Source organism: Hemiscyllium ocellatum, chromosome 34 (assembly GCF_020745735.1).
Source record: "Hemiscyllium ocellatum isolate sHemOce1 chromosome 34, sHemOce1.pat.X.cur, whole genome shotgun sequence".
Lineage (NCBI taxonomy): Eukaryota > Metazoa > Chordata > Chondrichthyes > Orectolobiformes > Hemiscylliidae > Hemiscyllium > Hemiscyllium ocellatum.
This window is the reverse complement of record NC_083434.1, coordinates 4938499-4959226: the sequence shown is the minus strand read 5'-3', so window position 1 is coordinate 4959226 and position 20728 is coordinate 4938499. Positions and strand designations below refer to the sequence as shown.

The 20728-nt window shown below is 40.9% G+C and overlaps 1 protein-coding gene across 2 annotated transcripts in view; it reads right to left on the bottom strand.

Moving 5' to 3' along the window:
* c34h18orf21 (chromosome 34 C18orf21 homolog) overlaps window positions 1-20728 on the bottom strand; it is a 69452-nt gene that overhangs the window by 19558 nt on the left and 29166 nt on the right. For both annotated transcript variants that reach the window (XM_060850194.1, XM_060850195.1), the window contains exons 2-4: window positions 16287-16402; window positions 7590-7612; window positions 7302-7501 (exon numbers count right to left, since the gene is read on the bottom strand). In XM_060850194.1, the coding sequence (XP_060706177.1) occupies window positions 7302-7501; window positions 7590-7612; window positions 16287-16378 (315 nt within the window). In that variant the 5' untranslated portion in view covers window positions 16379-16402. The remainder of the gene's footprint in view (window positions 1-7301; window positions 7502-7589; window positions 7613-16286; window positions 16403-20728) is intronic.

Below are 20728 nucleotides of genomic sequence, written 5' to 3'. Positions count from 1 at the left end.
AATATATTACTATAAAGCAAGGATCAGTCATCTAAACACATTACTCAGTGAGAGTGAATCAAATTACAGTCTATGTAGGTTACCGGTCTAATAATGCAGCATTTATTAAATGGTCTTGGAAACTATTATTGTGGTCAATCCAGATATTATGCTGAAATAAAAAAGCAGGTTCACTGAAACACAAGCTCATTAGCACTGCACAGAGATGACTGTACAAAAATCCAATAAATATTCCTCTAGGCAGAATTATATTATTTCTGGCAAAGAACCTATTGAACACAACATGTTACCGACAGCCTGTCAAAGTGTTCAATGCACTTCTCATTATCTAAACCCAATGGGTTTCTCTGGAGTGCTCTGGATGAGCAGACGTGCACTGCATGCTCACATCTGAAGGTCAGTTCAATTTTATTTAGTAGCACAGAATAGTAAAATTTCAATTTTTAACCATTTGAACCAGATCCTACTTGAATCTTCTCATGCATAATTAAAGGGATCAGTTTAAAATGTTTCTACTTGGCGATTTGTTAATTATAGTGCAAGCTCACATAAATACAATAATCTATCCACAGATAACTGTAAATAAGCATACACTAATTTTTACAAAGATTGAATACTAATTTTAAGATGATTCAATACTTACTGACACAAATGCAGCCATAACAAAAGAAACTTGACATTTACAATTTACAAACTGTACAGTCGTGTTCTAAACACTGGTCCTGATGAGGACAGAAACGCACTAGCTTCTAGTCAGACTGGAGTACTGAACTGGGTGGGACTAGTTGTCGCCACTATTGGTTCTTCACAGAATTTTGAACCAATCCCCTGTCACAAGGGAGGGTCATCAATTCATTCATGGTGTTCTATATACTAATTAGCAAAGAGGAATAGAAAGAACATTAGCTTTGAGCAGATTTACAAAGTGACAAATTTACATAACCCTAATAAAGAGAGTAATTCAAATGAAGGCAGAGTTTGTAATAAAAAGAATTGTTTTAAAGAACCAAATTTGATAATATAAATCATAAAACTAAAGCATAAATTGGAAAACAAATTGCCCAAATATTTAACACTGATATTTTTAAAACAAAAGTCCCAGTTTCTAATTTTTAAAGATTGAAATAATCTTAAATGATGGGAATTATTATTGCTGAATGTATATTGCAGGGACTAGCTAAGACGCTTATGATATAAATGTCTTTTGGGGCAGCATGGTGGCTCAGTGGTCAGCACTGTTGTCTCTCAGCACTGTTGTCTCACAGCACCAGCCACCCAGGTTTGATTCCACCCTCAGGTGATTGTGTGTGGTGTTTGCACATTCTACTCAGGCGTCTGCATGTTTTCTCCAGGTGCTCCAGTTCCATCCCACAATCCAAAGATGTGCAGGATTAGGTGGAGTGGTCATACTAAATTGCACATAGTGTCCAGGAATGTGTAGGTTAGGTGGATTAGCCATGGAAAATGCAGGGTTACAGGAAAGGGTATAGAATTTGGGCCTTTCCTGTGCGATGCTCTTTAGGAGGGTCAATAAGCTGAAAATCACCAAAGGAATTCTATGATTTAGGTTGGCAGGTAACCTAGCACTTATATTACAACGTGCATTTAATGTAAAAAAGGTGTCACGCAATGCTTCATAAAAATAATATAAAACAAAATTTGACTACAAAATATTGGGGGAGATGGCCAAATGAGCCACAGTGTCTTTGCACCTAACCAATATACAGCAAGCAGAATGGTTGGAGAGAAGTCAATAGACTTTGATTATTTTATGTTGTGACTCTGATTCTGGCAGGTAAAGTTCTCATTTGGCTGTAGTATTGGCTATAAACTTTAAAAATGATTTATCAAGCAGAATATAAGTGAACAGTTACTTGACATGTTGTAAATTTACAGTTATGAGCTGAATTCTGCTGGCTCAGATGTCAGAATGTTTCATTTGCTGCATGCACTAATCTGCAAAGTAATCTGACATAACCAGGATCTCGGAGTACTAATCCTCATATGGTAATTTTCTTTCAACCATTTATTCCCTCTTCATTTTGATATCCGCAGATGGATTTCTCAATTTAAACAAGATAGGCTGAAAAAAATCCTTTAGTCATTTTTAAACTGAAAAATCAAAAGGGCTGTAGCAACTGAAACAAAACTTCAAGATATTTAGGAATTTAGGCAGGAGGTTAAAGAGTAGGCCCAAAAGGTTAGTAATATCTGGATCACTCCTGGTGCTACGTGCTAGTAAGAGTAGGGATTGGAGGTTAGTGCATGGCAGAGAAGCTGGTGCAGGGGAGAAGGATTCATATTTTTGGATTGTTGGAATCTCTTCTACCGTAGAACTGACCTGCAAAAGAAGAATGGATTGCACCTGAATGGGAAGAGGACGAATATACTTGCGGGTAGATTTGGGAGGATTTAAAGCAGTGGTGATGGTTGTGGGGGAGGGACGCTGGTTTGGGACCCATAAAGATAGGTCGGAAAAGTTATCACTCTGAGGTTGGTGCAGTTGAGGAAAAAAAACAGCAAGTCAAACAGCTAAAGCTGGCAGGAGAAGCCAGAGAATGAGATAGGACTGGGAAATTATACTGCATTTATTTTCAAATAAGAGGCCTAATAGGTAGGGCAGATGGACTCAGGGCATGGTTGGTTACACAGAACTGGGACATCATAACCATTACAGAATTGTGGCTCAGGGATAAACAGTTCTAGCAGCTTAATGTTCCAGCATATAGATGCTATGGGAAGAATAGAAAGGGGGGTAAGACAGGAGGAGGGACAGGTGTTTTTGGTTAGGGATTATATTAAGAGTGTACTTAGAGAGGATATTTCTGACAGTACATTTAGACAAGCTATTTGGGTAGAACTGAGACATAAGAAAGGGATGATATGGAAATATAGAAAAAGGGCCATTGTAGATTGATAGGCTTGCTGGGACATTACATTTAGTTACCTTAGAATTGAAGCTTACTACAGCGACTAATATCGAAAAAGCTATCAGCAGTTGTAACTACGTACTGCAATATCTGCAGCAACAAACATCACCTGTGCTCCTAGCTTAAAGTGTAACTACAATGAGGTTTGATACGGATGCCAGACACGGAAATTCAGCAAAAGAGACCAGGAAAGATTCGTCCCTCCTGTAGGGATTCTAGGATTTAAATGGCATCAGGATGAGTGTATGAATGGGAAGCATTGAAGGATATGGCCAAATGTTGGCGATGGGGCTAGATTAATTTAGGATGTCTGGTCAGCATGGACAGGTAGAACCAAAGGTTCTATTACCATGCTGTACAGTTCTATGAGTCTATAAGTGAAGAAGATGGACTATTGCAGAACAATGGATCTTGTCTGTATGGACTTCAGTAAAGCATTCGATGAGGTTATGTATGGTAGACTGGCTAACAAGGTTAGATCACATGGAATACAGGGATAGCTCTCCATTTGAATACAAAATTGACTCAAAGGTAGAAGATGGTAGAGGGTTGCTTTTCAGACCGGAGGACTGTGAGCAGCAGTGTTGTGCAAAGATCGGTGCTGGGTCTACTACCTTTTGTCATTTAGATAAATAATTTGGATGACAGTATAGGAGGTATGGTTAGTAAAGTGTGCAGGTGACACCAAAATTGCTGGTGTAGTGGTCAGCAAATAAGGTTACCTCAGAATTCAACAGGACCTTGATCAGATGGGGCAATGGATTGAGTGGTGGCAGATGGAGTTTAATTTAGATAAATGGGAGGTACTGCATTTTGGTAGGTGGAGGTGAGTACTGCAGCAGCTGGAGATTCGAGTCAAAGATAAAAGTGGTGCTGGAAAAGCACAGCAGGTCTGGCAGCATCCAAGGAGCAGGAAAATCGACGTTTCAGGCAAAAGCTCTTTATCAGGAAAGGTGGTTTGGTAGGGCAAATCAGGTCAGGATCTACACACTTAATGGTAAGGTCCTGGGGAGAATTGCTGAATAAAAGCGACCTCGCAGAAGGTACATAATTCCTTGAAAGCCGAGCAGCAGGTCGACAGACTGTTGAAGGTAGCGTTTAGTATGTTTGCCTTTGTTGGTCAGTGAATTGAGTATAGGAGTTGGAAGTCACATTGCGGCTATACAGAATATTGGTTTGGTCACTCTTGAAATACCGCATCCGACTCTGGTCTCCTAGCTGTAGCAGAGATGTCATAAAAATTATAAGGGTTCAGAAAAGATTTACAAGGATGTTGCCAGGGTTGAAGGGTTTGAGCTACAGGGAGAGACTGAACAGGCTGGGGCCATTTTCATTTGGGAGGAGACAGGTGGTCAGATGCTGAGGGGTGATATTATTGAGATCGAAAAGGTTGTTTGGGGCATGGATAGGATGAATAGCCAAGGTCTTTCCCCCAGGGTAGGGGAGTCCAAAACTAGAGAACCAGGTCTAAGGTGATAGGGAAAAGATTTAAAAGGGACTCAGGAGGCAAATCTTTCCACACAGAGGGTGGTTCATGTATGGAATGAGCTGTCAGAGGAAGTGGTGGAGGCAGGTACAATTGTGATATTACAAGAGGCATCTAGATGGATATATGAATAGGAAGGATTTAGAGGGAGATGGGCCAAATGCTGGCAAATGGAACTTGGTCAATTTAGAATATCTGGTTGGCATGGACAGGTTGCACCAAAGGGTCTGCTTCTGTGCTATACAAGTACATCCCTATGACTTAATGGCAGATTAAATATTTCCTTCTGTTAAATTCCTGAACCCACAGAACATTGCTGTAGAAATGCTGGGTCAGTTTATGCCAGTAATTCTGGTATTCCGACCAAAACAGCCCATGACTGAAAGAAGCCATCATTCAACCAAACAAATTATTTCAGTCCAGTAAAATGCAAAATTAATCCAAGGATGTTTTCATATATGCAGTCTTCAAAATGCAAAATAACAGAAATCTTTAATCACAACTTGTGAAATTTGTGCTATATAATTTTTGAACATGTACAAATATATTGCATCAGTATTCTAGAACATCTCTCCCCACTGCAGGAGTTGGAGCTGCTGCTTTTAGAGATTTTCAAAATACTTGTGCTTATATCCCATTGACAAATATGATATATAGTTATATACAGATTGAATGTTTTTTTTGTGTGGAACTTCATTTTAGTGAGGTTGTAATTGATTAGAGTGTGTAGGCAAGCGTGGTGCTGTTATAGGTAAAGAATCTAGAATTCAAAATGAGGAGTTCTGATGAAATATATCATGTACTGAAAGGATGTGCAAGGAAGACTCAGTTGAGATGGGTAATTTGGTGAATTTTTAATGTGTAACGATTAATTTTACTTATGGTCGAGATCATAAGGGTGGCATGGTGGCACAGTGGTTAGCACTGCTGCCTCACAGTGCCAGAGACCCGGGTTCAATTCCCGCCTCAGGTGGAGTTTGCACATTCTCTCCGGGTTCTCCGGTTTCCTCCCACAATCACAAAGATGTGCAGGTTAGGTGAAATGGCCAAGCTAAATTGCCCGTAGTGTTAAGTGAAGGGGTAAATGTAGGGGAATGGGTCTGGGTGGGTTGCTCTGCAGAGGATCTGTGTGGACTTGTTGGGCCAAAAGGCCTGTTTCCACACTGTAAGTGATCTAATCTGTGATCAGGTGGAAGGGTCTGTAGAGACCAAGTGTTTTGTTATCACTATCCAAGGAATTTGTGGAATAAGTGGAATTTGATGATTTACCACTGAAATTAAGACAAAGTATTGGTTTGTTTATACTGTGCAAGTACTACTTCATATTCTGTCAGAAAATTGCCCTCAAATGTTTTCATTTAATATGTACGTGAATATTTATTTGGTTCTTCAGTATTAGTATTATGCCTTGTAACTCTACCTAAGCTGGGAAATCACCTTTTTTGGTGGCAAAGAGTCTGTGTACATATTATAACAGGAATATTTAATGCATGAGACTAAGCACTGAATTATAGAATTGTTACAATGCAGGAGAATACTTGTTTGATAAACTTAACTAGACCTACGCCATCACAATCTTTCAAATTTTGTCTTTTCAGGTGTTTATCCAATTCTCTTAAAGACACTTCTCAGGCAGGGGAGAATAGATCCAACTTCCATATGTAATAAGCTTTTCTGTAAATGTTTTTGTCAATTATCTTGAATTGAGGTTCTCTGGTTCTCAATGTTTCTAACAATAGGAACAATTCATCCCTATCCACTATAGTGATACCATGAATTTGAATACTTCAATCAAGCCTCTCAATCTTTTCTTTCCAAGAACCAGCACTGCAGATTCTCCAATATAAGTCCTTCATTCCTTGAACTATTTATCAAATGTTTTTTGCACCATCTCCCAAGCCTTCCCATGCTTTTTAAACTGGAGGATCCAGAACAGGACACGTGACTCCAGCTGAAGTTGAACTCATAATTCAGCATATGTTTTTACCCTTGTTCCCCCATCTTACTCAGACAATTCCTATCTGTGCCATCACTATTGTACTTCAGGGATTTCAACTTTGCTGCTGGCCCACTTAAAACTTCTTTATTCAAAGGGATTCAAGACTAGCTAGTCTAATCTCTCTTCAAAATCTAAGCCCTGATAGCATTCTGGTGAACTTTTTCCAAAGCATGGTGCTGGAACTTTACACATGGCCGAAGTTGTGCCTAGATGTTGTGATTATGTGGTGCAATCTGATATCATAGTTAGATGTAATGTGGTCAGAACCTCCAGAAATGCTTCCAAAGTTAGCAAATCTCCTTTACAGAATATCAGGTGCAGACAGCCCCTTACACACTTCAAACAGTAGCAGCTGCAGCTGATTGAAGTGAAGAGTACTGGATCTGGCGCTGTGGGTTATTATTTCTTCCTTCAATTTAGCTAGAATCTTTTTGGAACATGCAAGTCATCTTGTGCTCTGAATGCTGCCAACTTAGATTCCAGAATCACGACATTCTTCTCTCAAAGGAAAAGGACCCTGGGGATGGCAATCTAGGAAGCCCGACAAACAAACGAACTGAAACAACATCCTATTGGCCAGGGTCCAAACTGAGGCCTAACCCCAGACGGGAGCAAATACATACTGCGGGAGAAACAGAATCCCAGGATAGTCGGCTTATTCAATGAACTACACATGTAATGATCATTTTGAAAACAAGGACACCTGGTGTCCCTAATTTACAGGTTTCATCGTATAAAAACAAGCAAGTCCAAGCTGTCTTGATTTGGAGGCGAAGCTTTGCTCTAAGATGTTTATACTCAGTGCATACAATGAAAAAGGAGATAAAGGTGGGTAAATGTTGGAGCAGTTTTTCCTCAACATTGATAAGCTTGCGTCAAACCTTACCAAAGTGCTCCTAGAGTTTCTGTATTTCTGCAGTTGTCGCACTTGTTTGAGGTTAAGTTTCCAATTGGCTGCTTCACGTCGCAGTAGCTTTTTTATTTGCACAGTAATCCTTCTTTTGGGTTTCAGTCGCACTCTATGGTTCCCAGGGAGAAGGCACTCAAAGCAATGGCTACACACTGCTTCTGGATTAACCTTCGTACCTGCAATGAAAAGACATACTTAACAAAATTTGGTCCAAAATCCGCATATTCATCCAAACAATGAAACAGCCGAGTGGTTCATACTGACCTGTTATCACCTGGCATGTCCATCTGAAAGGGAAAAAGCACAAAGATAAATAATCAAAAATATTTAACCACACAAATTGGTACGAAAAAACAAACTGCTAGAAAACGCAGTAAATCTGACTGCAGCTACACAAACAGCAATGTCTAATAAGGAGCCATCAACAGGAAATACCAACTTTGTTTGTCTTACCTCACATGCTTTTTATTTTAAATATCCAGCTTCTGCAGTGCTTTGCTCTTGCATCTTTTTAAGATTACACTGTACTGATTAAAGTACAATTTCATAAAACAAAATCGCAGAAAAAACTTGATATAAATATTTAAAGGATTACTAAAAATCTAACATCTGAATAATCTATATTAAATTTTCTTTTGATTTTGGTAATACTCCCTTTGTACTACAATAGGCAGAAAATCAAATTCCAAAAGGAACAAATTCCCTGATCTTGGAGGCAAAATAATAAGACCATAAGACATGGGAGCAGAAATTTGGCCATTAAGCTCATTGAATGGTGGAGCAGATTCAATCATGCCTGATAAGTTCCATAACCCCATTCTCCCGCTTTCTCCCCATAACCCTTAGGTTCTTGAGTACCAAAGGGATCATCTATCTCAGTCTCAAATGTACTCAATGACCTGGCCTCGACAGCCTTCTGTGATGATGAATTCCATAGAGTCCCCACTCTCTGGCTGAAGAAGTTTCTCCTCATCTCCATTCTAAACGGTCTTCCCTTTACTCGAAGGCTGTGCCCGCAGGTCCTAGTCTCTCCTACCAATGGAAACATCTTCCCAACATTTCTACTCTGTCCAGGCCATTCAGTATTCCATAAATTTCAATCAGATGCCCCCCTCATCCTTCTAAACTCCACTGGGTTTCTCCCAGAGTCCTCAAATGTTCCTCATATGTTACACATTTCATTCCTGGGACCATTCTAGTGAACCTCCTCTGAACATGCTCCAGGGCCAGTACATCCTTCCTGAGATATGGAACCTAAGTCTGTACACAATACTCCAAACCTGGTCTGACCACAGCCTTATAGAGCCTTAGAAGTACATCCCTGCTTTTATATTCAAGTCCTCTCAAAATAAATGCTATCATTGCATTTGCCTTCCTAACTACTGACTCAACCTGCAAGTTTACCTTTGAGAGAATCCTGGACTAGAACTCCCAAATCTCTTTGCACTTCAGACTTCTGAATTTTCTCCCCATTTAGAAAATGGCCCATGCTGCTATTCTTCTTACCAAAGTGCATGACCTCACACTTTTCTATGCTGTACTTCATATGCCACTTGTTTGCCTACTCTCCGAACCTCTCCAAATCCTTCTACGGCCTCCCTGCCTCCTTAATGCTAGCTGTCCCTTCTACTTTTGTATCGTCTGCAAATTTAGCCAGAAAACCCTCCGTTCCTTCATCCAAATCGTTAACGTGTAAAGTGAACAGTTGTGACCCCAACAGTAACCCTTGCGGAACACCATCTTGAGAAGGACCCTTGTATCCCCACACTCTGCTTTCTGCCAGACAGTCAAGCTTCTATCCATGCTAGCACCTTGCCTGTAACACCATGGATGCTGATCTTAATCAATAACCTCCTGCGCGACATCTTGTCAAAGGCCTTCTTGAAGTCCATATAGATAACATCCATTGGTTCTCCTTGGTCCAACCTGCTTGTTACTTCCTTAAAGAATTCTACCAGATTTGTCAGGCATGATGTCCCCTCAATAAAACCATGCTGACTTTGCCCTATTTTATCATTCATTTCCAAGAATTCAGGAATTGCATCCATCACAATGGATTCCAGAACATTACCCACGGCTGAGGTTAGGTTAATCGGTCAGTAATTTGATATTTTGCATTTCTCCCTTTTTAAACAGGGGTGTCACGTTAGCATTTCCAGTCCTCTGGGACGCTCTCTGATTCTAATGTTTCCTGAAAGATCACCACTAATGCCTCTGCTACCTCCCTTCGAACTCTGGGGTGTAGCCTTAAGCTCCCTTATCAAGTCTGCCTGACTGCACAACACTAAATCCAACGGTAGTAGGCTCCATTATAAGCTGCTCCAAAAAGCCATCTCTGTCTAGGTGATTTATTCATCTACAGGCCATTCAGTTTTTCGAGCACCTTCCCCTTGGTGATGGCCACCATACTCAGCTCTGCCCCCTCACTCTCTTGAATTTTTGGGATATTACTCATGTCTTCTTCCGTGAAGACTGGCACAAAGTAATTATTCAGTTCCCCAGCCATTTCCCCACTACTTTCTCTCCAGCATCATGTTCCAGCAGTCCAATGTCCACTTTTGCCTGTCTTTTGCCCCTTAGATATCGAACAAAAACTCTTAGTCTTCCTTTATATTACTGGCTAGCTTACCCTCATTTTATCTTCTCCTTCCTTATTTTTTTTTGTTGGTCTTTGTAGGTTTCCCAATCCTCTGGTTTCCCCACAGCCCTTCACAACATTATATGCTTCCTCTTTTTGCTTTTATACTATCCCTGACATCCCTAGTCAGCCATGGTTACCTCACCCTCCCTGTACCATGCTTCTTTTTCATCAGGATGAATGTCTGCTGTGTCTCCTGAATTACTCCCAGAAACTCCTGCCATTGCTGTTCCACTGTCTTTCCTTCTAGGCTCCTCTCCCAGTCAATTCTACCCAGCCCCTCCCTCGTGTCTCTGTAGTTGCCTTTATTCAGCTGTAATACTGTTACCTCTGATTCTATCTTCTGTCTCCCAAATTGCATATCATGATCACTGCCTCTTAAGGGTTCTTTCACCTTAAACTCTATTATCAAATCTGTCTCATTGCACAACACTAACTCCAGTGTTGCCTGTTCCCTAGTGAGCTCCATCACAAGCTGCTCCAAAAAGCCATCTCATAGACATGCCACAAATTCCTTTCCTTGTAATCCACTACCAACCTGATTTTCCCAGTCCACCTGCACATTAAAATCTCCCATGATCACTATAAATTTGCCTTTCCAACACATCTTTTCTTTCTCATGATATATCTTGCACCCCAGTTCCTGATTCCTGATCTCCTTGCGGCTATGTCTCAGTGATGCCCACCACATCATACTGGCTAATTTTAATTTATGCCATAAACTCATTTACCTTATTCCTGATTCTGCATGCATTCAGATAACACATTTGGTCCTGTATTAACTCTCCCTCTTCTTATTATCATTTATTTGTCCAGTGTGGTTGAAGTTTGATTGCTAACCCTTTCCATACACTGTCCTATTTGTGTCTGTGCTGGAGATTTTAATAACCTTCCCTGAATTCTGCAGTCTTACCTCCTCCTTTAATTCAGGTTTTCTAATTTTCCCCTATAACTGAACACCTCCTTCCCCACCTGTTTACAGCTCTAGTTATGTGATTGGCTAGGACTCTGGTCCCAGCCCAGTTCTGATGAAGACCGTCCCATTGTAACAGGTCCCTTCTTCCCCAGTACTGGTGCCAAATGTCCCATGATTTCAAACCCATTTCTCCCACAGCAATCTTTGAGCCACACATTTACATGCTTAATCTTATTGACCCTGTGTCAATTAGCAATGCATGGCTCAAGTAGTAATCCAGAGGTTATTACCTTTTTTGGTTCTGCTTTTTAAGTTAGCTCCCAGCTGTTCATACTCCCTTAGTAAAACTTCTACCCTAGTTTTATCTAGGTCATTGGTACTTATGTGGACCACAACCACTGGATCTTTACCTTCCCACTCCAAGTTCCTCTGCAGCCCTGATGAGATATTCTGAACCAGAGCACCAGGCAGGCAACACAACTTTCAGGCCTCTGGATCCTGGTCACAGAGAACACTGTCTAGGCCTCTAACTATACTATCCCAATTATAACATTTCTCTTCTCTCCCTCCACTTGAATGGCTCCATGCACCACGGTGCTGGCAGTGGCAGCAAAGTTAGCCACAAGCAATACCATTAAGTTCAACATATAGGTGGGCTGTGCTTTAATTTAATGTACATAGCTCAGCAATGCAACACAAGACAGTGAATTAGTATGATCTACAGCATGAATGGAGCTTAAGTTGAATAATTCTAAATCCACCCTACAACGTAAACAGACAAATGTGGCATGACCAAAATAAGCTAATTTGTTGCTGTAATATTTGAAGTCTATTGCTCTGATCTATACTCTCAACTGCTCCTTGAGGATTATTTTGAAACAACATTTTGGAACATTATGCAAAAACAGATGAAACATAAGACAGATTTAAAACAGCAACGCCAACATGTTCTACGACTGCTGACGTTTCTATATTTGAAAACATAATACTGTTACAGAAATTAGTTTTGATTAAAACACTGGATTTATTTTTATTATGATTTTCAAAATTCTGCACAGAGAAATTGCCTTCATGTTATCAATACATTCCTTGCATCTCTCGTACATCGACTAGGGACACCTGAAAATACTGGCACATTTCAGCCACTCTCCTGGACATGGGTTGAAGTTCTAAATTTGAGAAAGGCCAATTTTGACGGCATTAGGCAAGAACTTTCAAAAAATGATTGGGGGCAGATGTTTGCAGGTAGAGGGATGACTGGAAAATGGGAAGCCTTCAGAAATGAGATCACAAGAATCCAGAGAAAGTATGTTCCTGTAAGGGTGAAAGGAAAGGCTGGTAGGCATAGGGAATGCTGGATGACTAAAGAAATCGAGGGTTTGGTTAAGAAAAAGAAGTATATGTAAGGTATAGACAGGATAGATCGAGTGAATCTTTAGACGAATATAAAGGCAGTAGGAGTATACTTAAGAGGGAAATCAGGAGGGCAAAAAGGGGACATGAAATAGCTTTGGCAAATAGATGAAGGGCTTATGCTCGAAACGTCGAATTCTCTATTCCTGAGATGCTGCCTAACCTGCTGTGCTTTGACCAGCAACACATTTTCAGCTGTGATCTCCAGCATCTGCAGACCTCATTTTTTACTTGGCAAATAGAGTTAAGGAGAATCCAAAGAGTTAAGAAATAAATTAGGACTAAAGGAGAGAATTAAGGGAAATTAAGGGACATTAAGGGAGAGAATAGGGCCTCTCAAAGATCAGCAAGGCAGCCTTTGTGTGGAGCAGCAGAAAATGGGGGAGATACTAAACAAGTATTTTGCATCAGTATTTACTGTGGAAAAGAATATGAAAGACATAGACTGTAGGGAAATAGATGGTGACATCTTGCAAAATATCCAGATTACAGAGGAGGAAGTGCTGGATGTCTTGAAACGCATAAAGGCGGATAAATCCCCAGGACCTGATCAGGTGTACCCGAGAACTCGGTGGGAAGCTACAGATGTGATTCCTGGGCCTCTTGCTGAGATATTCATATCATCGATAGTCACAGGTGTGGTGCCGGAAAACTGGAGGTTGACTAACGTGGTGCCACTGTTTAAGAAGGGTGGTAAGGACAAGCCAGGGAAACATAAGACCGGTGAGCCTGACCTCAGTGGTGGGCAAGCTGTTGGAGGGAATCCTAAGGGACAGTAGGTACATATATTTGGAAAGGTAAGGACTGATTAGGGATAGTTAACACGGCTTTGTGCATGGAAAATCATGTCTCACAAACTTGACTAAGTCTTTTGAAGAAGTAACAAAGAGGATTGATGAGGGCAGAGCAGTAGATGTGATTCTATATGGACTTCAGTAAGACGCTCGACAACGTTCCCCATGGGAGACTGATTAGCAAGGTTAGATCTCATGGACTACAGGGAGAACTAGCCTTTGGATACAGAACTGGCTCAAAAGGTAGAAGACAGAGGATGGTGGTGGAGGGTTGTTTTTCAGACTGGAGGCCTGTGACCAGTGGAGTGCCACAAAGATCGGTGCTGGGTCCTCTACTTTTTGTCATTTACATAAATGATTTGGATGGGAGCATAAGAAGTACAGTGAGTAAGTTTGCAGATGACACCAAAATTGGAGACGTGGTGGACAGCAAAGAAGGTTACCTCAGATTACAACAGGATCTTGACCAGATGGGCCAATGAACCGAGAAGTGGCAGATGTAGTTTAATTTAGATAAAATGCAAGGTGCTGCATTTTGGGAAAGCAAATCTTAGCAGCACTTATACACTTAATGGTAAGGTCCTAGGGAGTGTTGCTGAAGTAATCTTGGAGTGCAGGTTCATAGCTCCTTGAAAGTGGAGTTGCAGGTGGATAGGACAGTGAAGGCAGCGCTTGGTATGCTTTCTTCTATTGGTCAGAGTATTGAGTAAAGGAGGTGGGGCGTCATGTTGTGGCTGTATAGGACATTGGTTAGGCCACTGTTGGAATATTGCGTGCAATTCTGGTCTCCTTCCTATCGGAAAGATGTTGCAAAACCCGAAAGAGTTCAGAAAAGATTTACAAGGATGTTGCCAGGGTTGGAGGATTTGAGCTACAGGGAGGTGCTGAACAGGCTGGGGTTTACAAAATTATGAAGGGGCATGGGCAGGATAAATAGGATAAAGTCTTTTCCCTGGGATGGGGGAGTCCAGAACTAGAGGGAATAATTTTAAGGTGAGAGGGGAAAGATATAAAAGAGACCTAATGGGCAACTTTTCCTACGTGTATGGAATGAGCTGCCAGAGGAAGTGGAGGAGGCTGGTACAATTGCAACATTTAAAAGGCATTTGAATGGGTATATGAATAGGAAGGGTTTGGAGGGATATGGGCCAGGTACTGCTACGTGGGACTAGATTGCGTTGGGATATCTGGCTGGCATGGACGAGTTGGACCGAAGGGTCTGTTTCCATGCTGTACATCTCTATGGCTCTATGTTTACCAAAGACATCTGTAATACAGACACATACTCAAAGTATGGGAGAAGATTTGTAGCTCGGGTGCTCGTTGTTGTAGTTCTGTTCGCCGAGCTGGGAATTTGTGTTGCAGACGTTTCGTCCCCTGTCTAGGTGACATCCTCAGTGCTTGGGAGCTTCCTGTGAAGCACTAATGTGACGGTACCTCCGGCATTTATAGTGGTTTGTCTCTGCCACTTCTGGTTGTCAGTTCCAGCTGTCCATTGCAGTGGTTGGTATATTGGGTCCAGGTCGATGTGCTTATTGATTGAATCTGTGGATGAGTGCCATGCCTCCAGGAATTCCCTGGCTGTTCTCTGTTTGGCTTGTCCTATAATAGTAGTGTTGTCCCAGTCGAACTGTCCCAGGACCAGATACCCAGCATGAGCAAAACCCATGTAGTGTACAAAATCCCATGCAAGGACTGCACAAAACACTACGTAGGACAAACAGGAAGACAGCTAACGATCTGCATCCATGAACACCAACTAGCCACAAAATGACACGACCAGCTAACTTTAGTAGCCACACACGCAGATGACAAGCAACATGAGTTCGACACCTAGACAGGGGACGAAACATCTGCAACACAAATTCCCAGCTTGGCAAACAGAACCACAACAACAGATACATACTGGAGACCCATGCCTGCTGATCTTTCACAGTAGTGACCCATACTTGGACATTGTTGCCCTCTGCCCACATTTGGACTCAATAATTGAGTCAGATACATCACTGCAGGATAAATGTTGCATTACTGTAAGACAGAATAAAAGAAATTCCTGCATAAACCAAACCCAACAAATTCCACCAGAAATATTTGGGCTTAAAGCCAGCTAAGTCAAAATGCAGGATCTTGGCAATTTTTAAGCCCAAACTGGCTCACAACCAGAAAAAAATTGAGAAGCACTGGTTTAGAAAGGCATAATGGAGCCAAGATTCCAGCAATGGAAATCCTTTACAAGGATACTATAGACTGGGAATAATCCAAACAAGATTGGCCAACCACAGGTACTCCACAAGATTTCCTTTAAGGTGAAGAAGAGGAAGCTTGAAAAGTAACATAGAAGTCTGGAATCCACTTTGCCATAATATAAAATACACTTCTTCAGCTGCCCAGCATGCTACAATAAATCCATCTCAGGGAGAAGGACCATGAATAATGAAAAAGCAATTTCTTCCAATCTCCAAAGGAGTCTTTTGAGTTTTTCAATTTTTGTGATTCCCTAAACTGCAAGATTGTTTTTTCACAGTCTCAGCAAATTGAAACTGACAGAATTCATTCCTGAGGATTCACTCAAAGCTAAGATTCCCAGTCAATCCAAATCTTCTCCTCTGACTAAAAACAATTCTCTGTACCCAAACTCCAGCATCCACATATAAAAATAATATTTTAAAATGCACTATAGCTAAATGCATTAGAGGTGATGGAGCACTGACGTAATCATGACCAAATTAAGAGAGATCCTGAAAATGAAGTGAGAAAAAGTTGTTTCTTTCCAATGTTCCCCTGGCAGAGTTGTTTAAAACTATTTTATCCTTTAGTTTTAATTGGTAATTATTGCAAACAAGTTTCTTTCTGCCACAATTACTAAAAATATTAGTGCAAAAAAGGACTGAAAATAGGGAAATAGTTATTACATCAAAATCATTAAAATCACCAAAAATCCGTTTCTATTCATACTTGAAAGCATTTAATATTCTTGACAGTTAAAAACAGGGACTATGAACAAAATGGCACAAGCAGGCAGATGCAAAATTATGATAATACCTCAATTTGTGAATTATCTGGTCACTCCCATAAGTTGATCCACTTGAAGTCTCAGTTTGTCAGGAAATAATCTGCACACCACATTTTTCGGTTCATTAACATAGCAGCAACAGCAGTGAAAAAGGCTGGTTAAAATTATCCACTCATCTATTACTTACAAAAGGTAGCGTGCTTCTGCTGGACAAGTTTCCTTCAGCTGAAAGGCTAACTTCTTGAGAGATTGCAGTCTTTTCACTATACTGGTGGCCATGTTACATCAGTGGAAAATAATGATCTAGAAAAAATACAAAGTATGCAAATAAATACTAATTACTAATAGCCAGAGTCCGCTGATACTCAGTATTGCTTCCAACTATGCACACACTGCAATCCAGAATTGTGCACAATTCCAAAAATGCCTCATGATTACAATTCCAATGACATCAGACACAAAGTAATAACACTTATGCAAGGTAAGGGGAGGGAGGTCAGAGAGCAAAGTTGGGATGAAGGGAATTGGCAGAAGGAGGCCTGGTAGGGGAGAGAGGGCAGTGTTGGGGTGAAGGGGAGGAACAGCTTTGTGAGAGTGAGGATGGGACCACAGCCTCTGCTTCTCCCAACCCTTGCCCCTTCCAAGATATTCCCCTTTTCCTCTGCAAAGCTGACCCCTTCTTCCCTCTTCACAGCGAGAATAAGTTTAAAGCCAAACTTAGTATGTGTACATGTGTCCAGATGAATTTCACATGCCTGGTGTGTATGTATGTGCTGTCAATAAACATGGGCCTTATTACCAAAAGATTGTTCACATAAAAAAAGTATGCTTCATCACAGTAATGCTTCAGTCTTGAACTTTCCATGAGGAATCCACAGATCAAACCCTAACCTTCCCAACTCCGAAGTTGCAGGGTGCGCCATCAATCTCTCCACTCAATGAGGAATCAACACAGCCCTTTCTCAAACTTGTCAAAGATCACCTTAGGGGCACGATAGTATTTGTAAATAATGGTGGACAAGATGGTCATAGCCACCCAGTTGACGATGCTCCGGATTAAACAATTTGGTGCGCAAATATGGCAACTACCTGACATTAGTAGGTGCAGCTTAGGGCCATTAGCAAAACATCATCTTTGGTGCTTGATTCCTGCCTGGCTGGAATTTTAACTGACCTGCTTAACAGAGAGCACTATATACCTAAGCATAGTTGTCTCCAAACAGTAGAAATGTAAATTTAAAGACCAAAGTTAAGTTAAAGCTGTATAAAGCTCCAGTTAAACAAATTTGGAATTCTGAATTCATATCAGTAGTGTATTTTAGTACATATTGCACAGCTTCTCCACAATACAACTATTCTGGTACTATTCTTGAAATGGCTAAAATGATGAGGGAAATATGGTATAGACTAGGTTGCATTTCCTCGAATACAGAAAATTAAGGAAGCAACTAATTGAGGTTTAAAACGATCAAGAGTTTACAATATATCTAGAAAGAAAATTTTCTTAAATAAACTTCAGAACAGTTTTAATAATAATCTTAAGATTTGCACTACACGAGAAATCCCTTCTGCATCATACAAGGACTACTTAAACCGTAGAACCCTCTGCACCTCCTACAACTCCATGCAAATCTCAAAAAACATGCAACATTCTTAGGTCTTTGTTATGAAAGGTTTTTAGAAATTAAGGTTTATAGTAACAAACCAAGTAAACAGAATTAGGATATGGATGATACGGGATTTAATTAAATGGCAGAACAGTCTTGGTTTACTGCTCCTTCCATGTTCCTTTCTAAAGATGTAAAGGTAAAGAAGGTATACAAAGCTCTCCAGCGATTCAACTTTGTAAACCAGAGATTTTGACGCTGTACACAAGGTCCCATAGCATTTTAGTCTGACAATCACTTAAACAATTCAAAGTTAATATTGCATTCAGCTGATTTTCTTTAACTTCTTAAATCTCATTTGTCTCAGTCGGCATGGTGGCTCAGTGGTTAACACTGCTGTCTCAAGCGCCAGAGTTCAAGGTTCAATTCCAGCCTCTGGTGACTGTCTGTGTAGAGTGTGCACATTCTCCCAGTGTCTGTATGTTGCAGTTTCCTCTCAATCCAAAGATGTGTACGTTAAGTGAATTGGCCATGCTAAATTGCCCATAATGTTCAAGGATGTGTAGGGGAGGTGCATTAGTTAGGGGTAAATGTAGAGTATTGTAATAGGGTAGAATAGGTCTGGGTGGGTTACTCTTCGGAGGATCAGTGTGGACTTGTTGATTCAAATGGCCTGTTTCCACACTGGAGTTTCAATGAAGAGGGAAAGTTATTAACAAAACCAATATTAATTGCACTCAAGAATTTGGTAGAGAGACAACTTTTTTTTGAACAACTAGCTTGTGTGAAAGTAATGCTGCAATACTATCAAGTTAGGGGGTTCAGAACTTTGACCCAGTGATAATGAAGAACCAGTGATGTAGGTCCAAGTATCAATGAAGTGCAACTCGGTGGGGAAGCAAGAGGTGGAGGCCTTCCAGTACACCTGCTGTCCTTAAACTTTGAAGTAGCAGAGGTTCAGTGTAAAAGCAGCCTTGCTAAGTGCTGCTACACTATGCGGATGGTAGACAGTGCATTGGTGATGTAGAGAGTGAACCCTTGACATGGAGGATAGCGTGCCAATAAAGTGGCCTGTCATGCATGGTTTTGACTTTCGAGTATTGTTGAGGCTGCATCTCATCCAAATATGCGCATAGTATTCGATCACATTTGCCTTTGGTGTACAGGGCTTAATTAGGGGCAGCAAGAATGGATGAGGTGGTGAGCTACTCATAAACCAAATGAGCTGCTCTCAGTCACCATGTGTGGGCTGTCAAGTTTAAGGTCAATGTGATCTCTAGGATGTTGATTCTGATTTCCCCAATTATACCACTGAAGGTCAAGGGGAGATGAGTTAGACTCTCTCCTTTTGGAGATAGTTATTGCCTTGAATAAATGGAACGAATGCTGTTCATCGCTCAGCAGCCTATTTGGCTCTTTGGGCCACATGTGGCTCTCTGTGGGTATTATCAGAGCAGGTTGTGATTGCTAACCACCATGCAATCTTCAGCAAAAATACCCACTTCTGACATAATGATGCAGGGAAAGCTATTGACTAAGCAGCCAATTTTGGTTCAGGTGAGGTTACTGTCCCAAGGAATTTTGAACTAGTTAATCAGAAATATCAGTCCCAAGAAATTTCTGCAGCAATGTCTATGTATTGAGGTGATTGGCCTTGAACAACTCAATCATCTTCATTTGTGTTACTAGATATGATTCTAAGCCACGCAGGCCGCATTCTCCAAATACTCCCAAATTCCTATTAACTTCAATTTGATTAGCATTCCTTGATACTACACTCTTAAAATGTTGCTACAGTGTCAAGGACAGTGATTCTGATCTCAGGTCTCAAATTCAACTCTCTTGCCCACATTTAGACAAAACCTGTCAATCTGGAACAGTGATTCAAAGAACTCAAACTACGTTGCTAATAGCAGATTATTAGGTGAGCAACATTATGAAAGCACATTGTATAAGTTGATTATATTTTGGACTGTCTTTTTCATGCCAAATAAAATGAGCTGACAAGGGTTCTGCACAATGACTGGTCTGTGACTTGGTTACCATGGAGACTGGAGCCAAAATATGTATGCGATATTTCAGACCAGAGCCTACTGTTTTGCTGTGGAAACAGACTGAGGACTGAGGTCAGTGGGGGAGCACTTTGGGGCCAGCAACCATAATTCTACTTGTTTTAAATTAGTGATGGAAAAGGATAGACCAGATCTAAAAGTTGAAGTTATAAACTGGAGAAAGGCCAATTTTTACGGTATAAGACAAGAACTTTCGAAAGCTGACTGGAGGCAGATGTTCACAGGTAAACAGACGGCTGGAAAATGGGAAGCCTTTAGAAATGAGATAACAAGAATCCAGAGAAAGTATGTTCCTGTCAGGGTGAAAGAGAAGGCTGGTAGGTATAGGGAATGCTGGAAGACTAAAGAAATTGAGGGTTTAGAGTCATAGAGTCATAAGAAGGAAGCATATGTCAGGTATAGACAGGATAGATCAAGTGAATCCTTAGAAGAGTATAAAGGAAGTCGGAATATACTTAAGAGGGAAATCAGGAGGGCAGAAAGGGGACACGAGATAGCTTTGGCAAATAGAACTAAGGAGAATCCAAAGGGTTTTTACAAATATATTAAGGACAAAAGGGTAATTAGGGAGAGAATAGGGCGCCTCAAAGATCAGCAAGGTGGCCTTTGTGTGGAACCACAGAAAATGGGGGAGATACTAAATGAATATTTTGCATCAGTGGAAAAAGATATGGAAGACATAGGCTGTGGGGAAATAGCTGGCGTCCAGATTATAGAGGAGGAAGTGCTGGATGTCTTGAAACAGGTAAAGGTGGATAAATCCCCAGGACCTGATCAGGTGTACCCGAGAACTCTGTGGGAAGCTAGAGAAGTGATTGCTGGGCCTCTTGCTGAGATATTTGTATCATCAATAGTCATAGGTGAGGTGCCGGAAGACTGGAGGTTGGCAAATGTGGTGTCACTGTTTAAGAAGGGTGGTAAAGACAAGCCAGGGAACTATAGACTGGTGA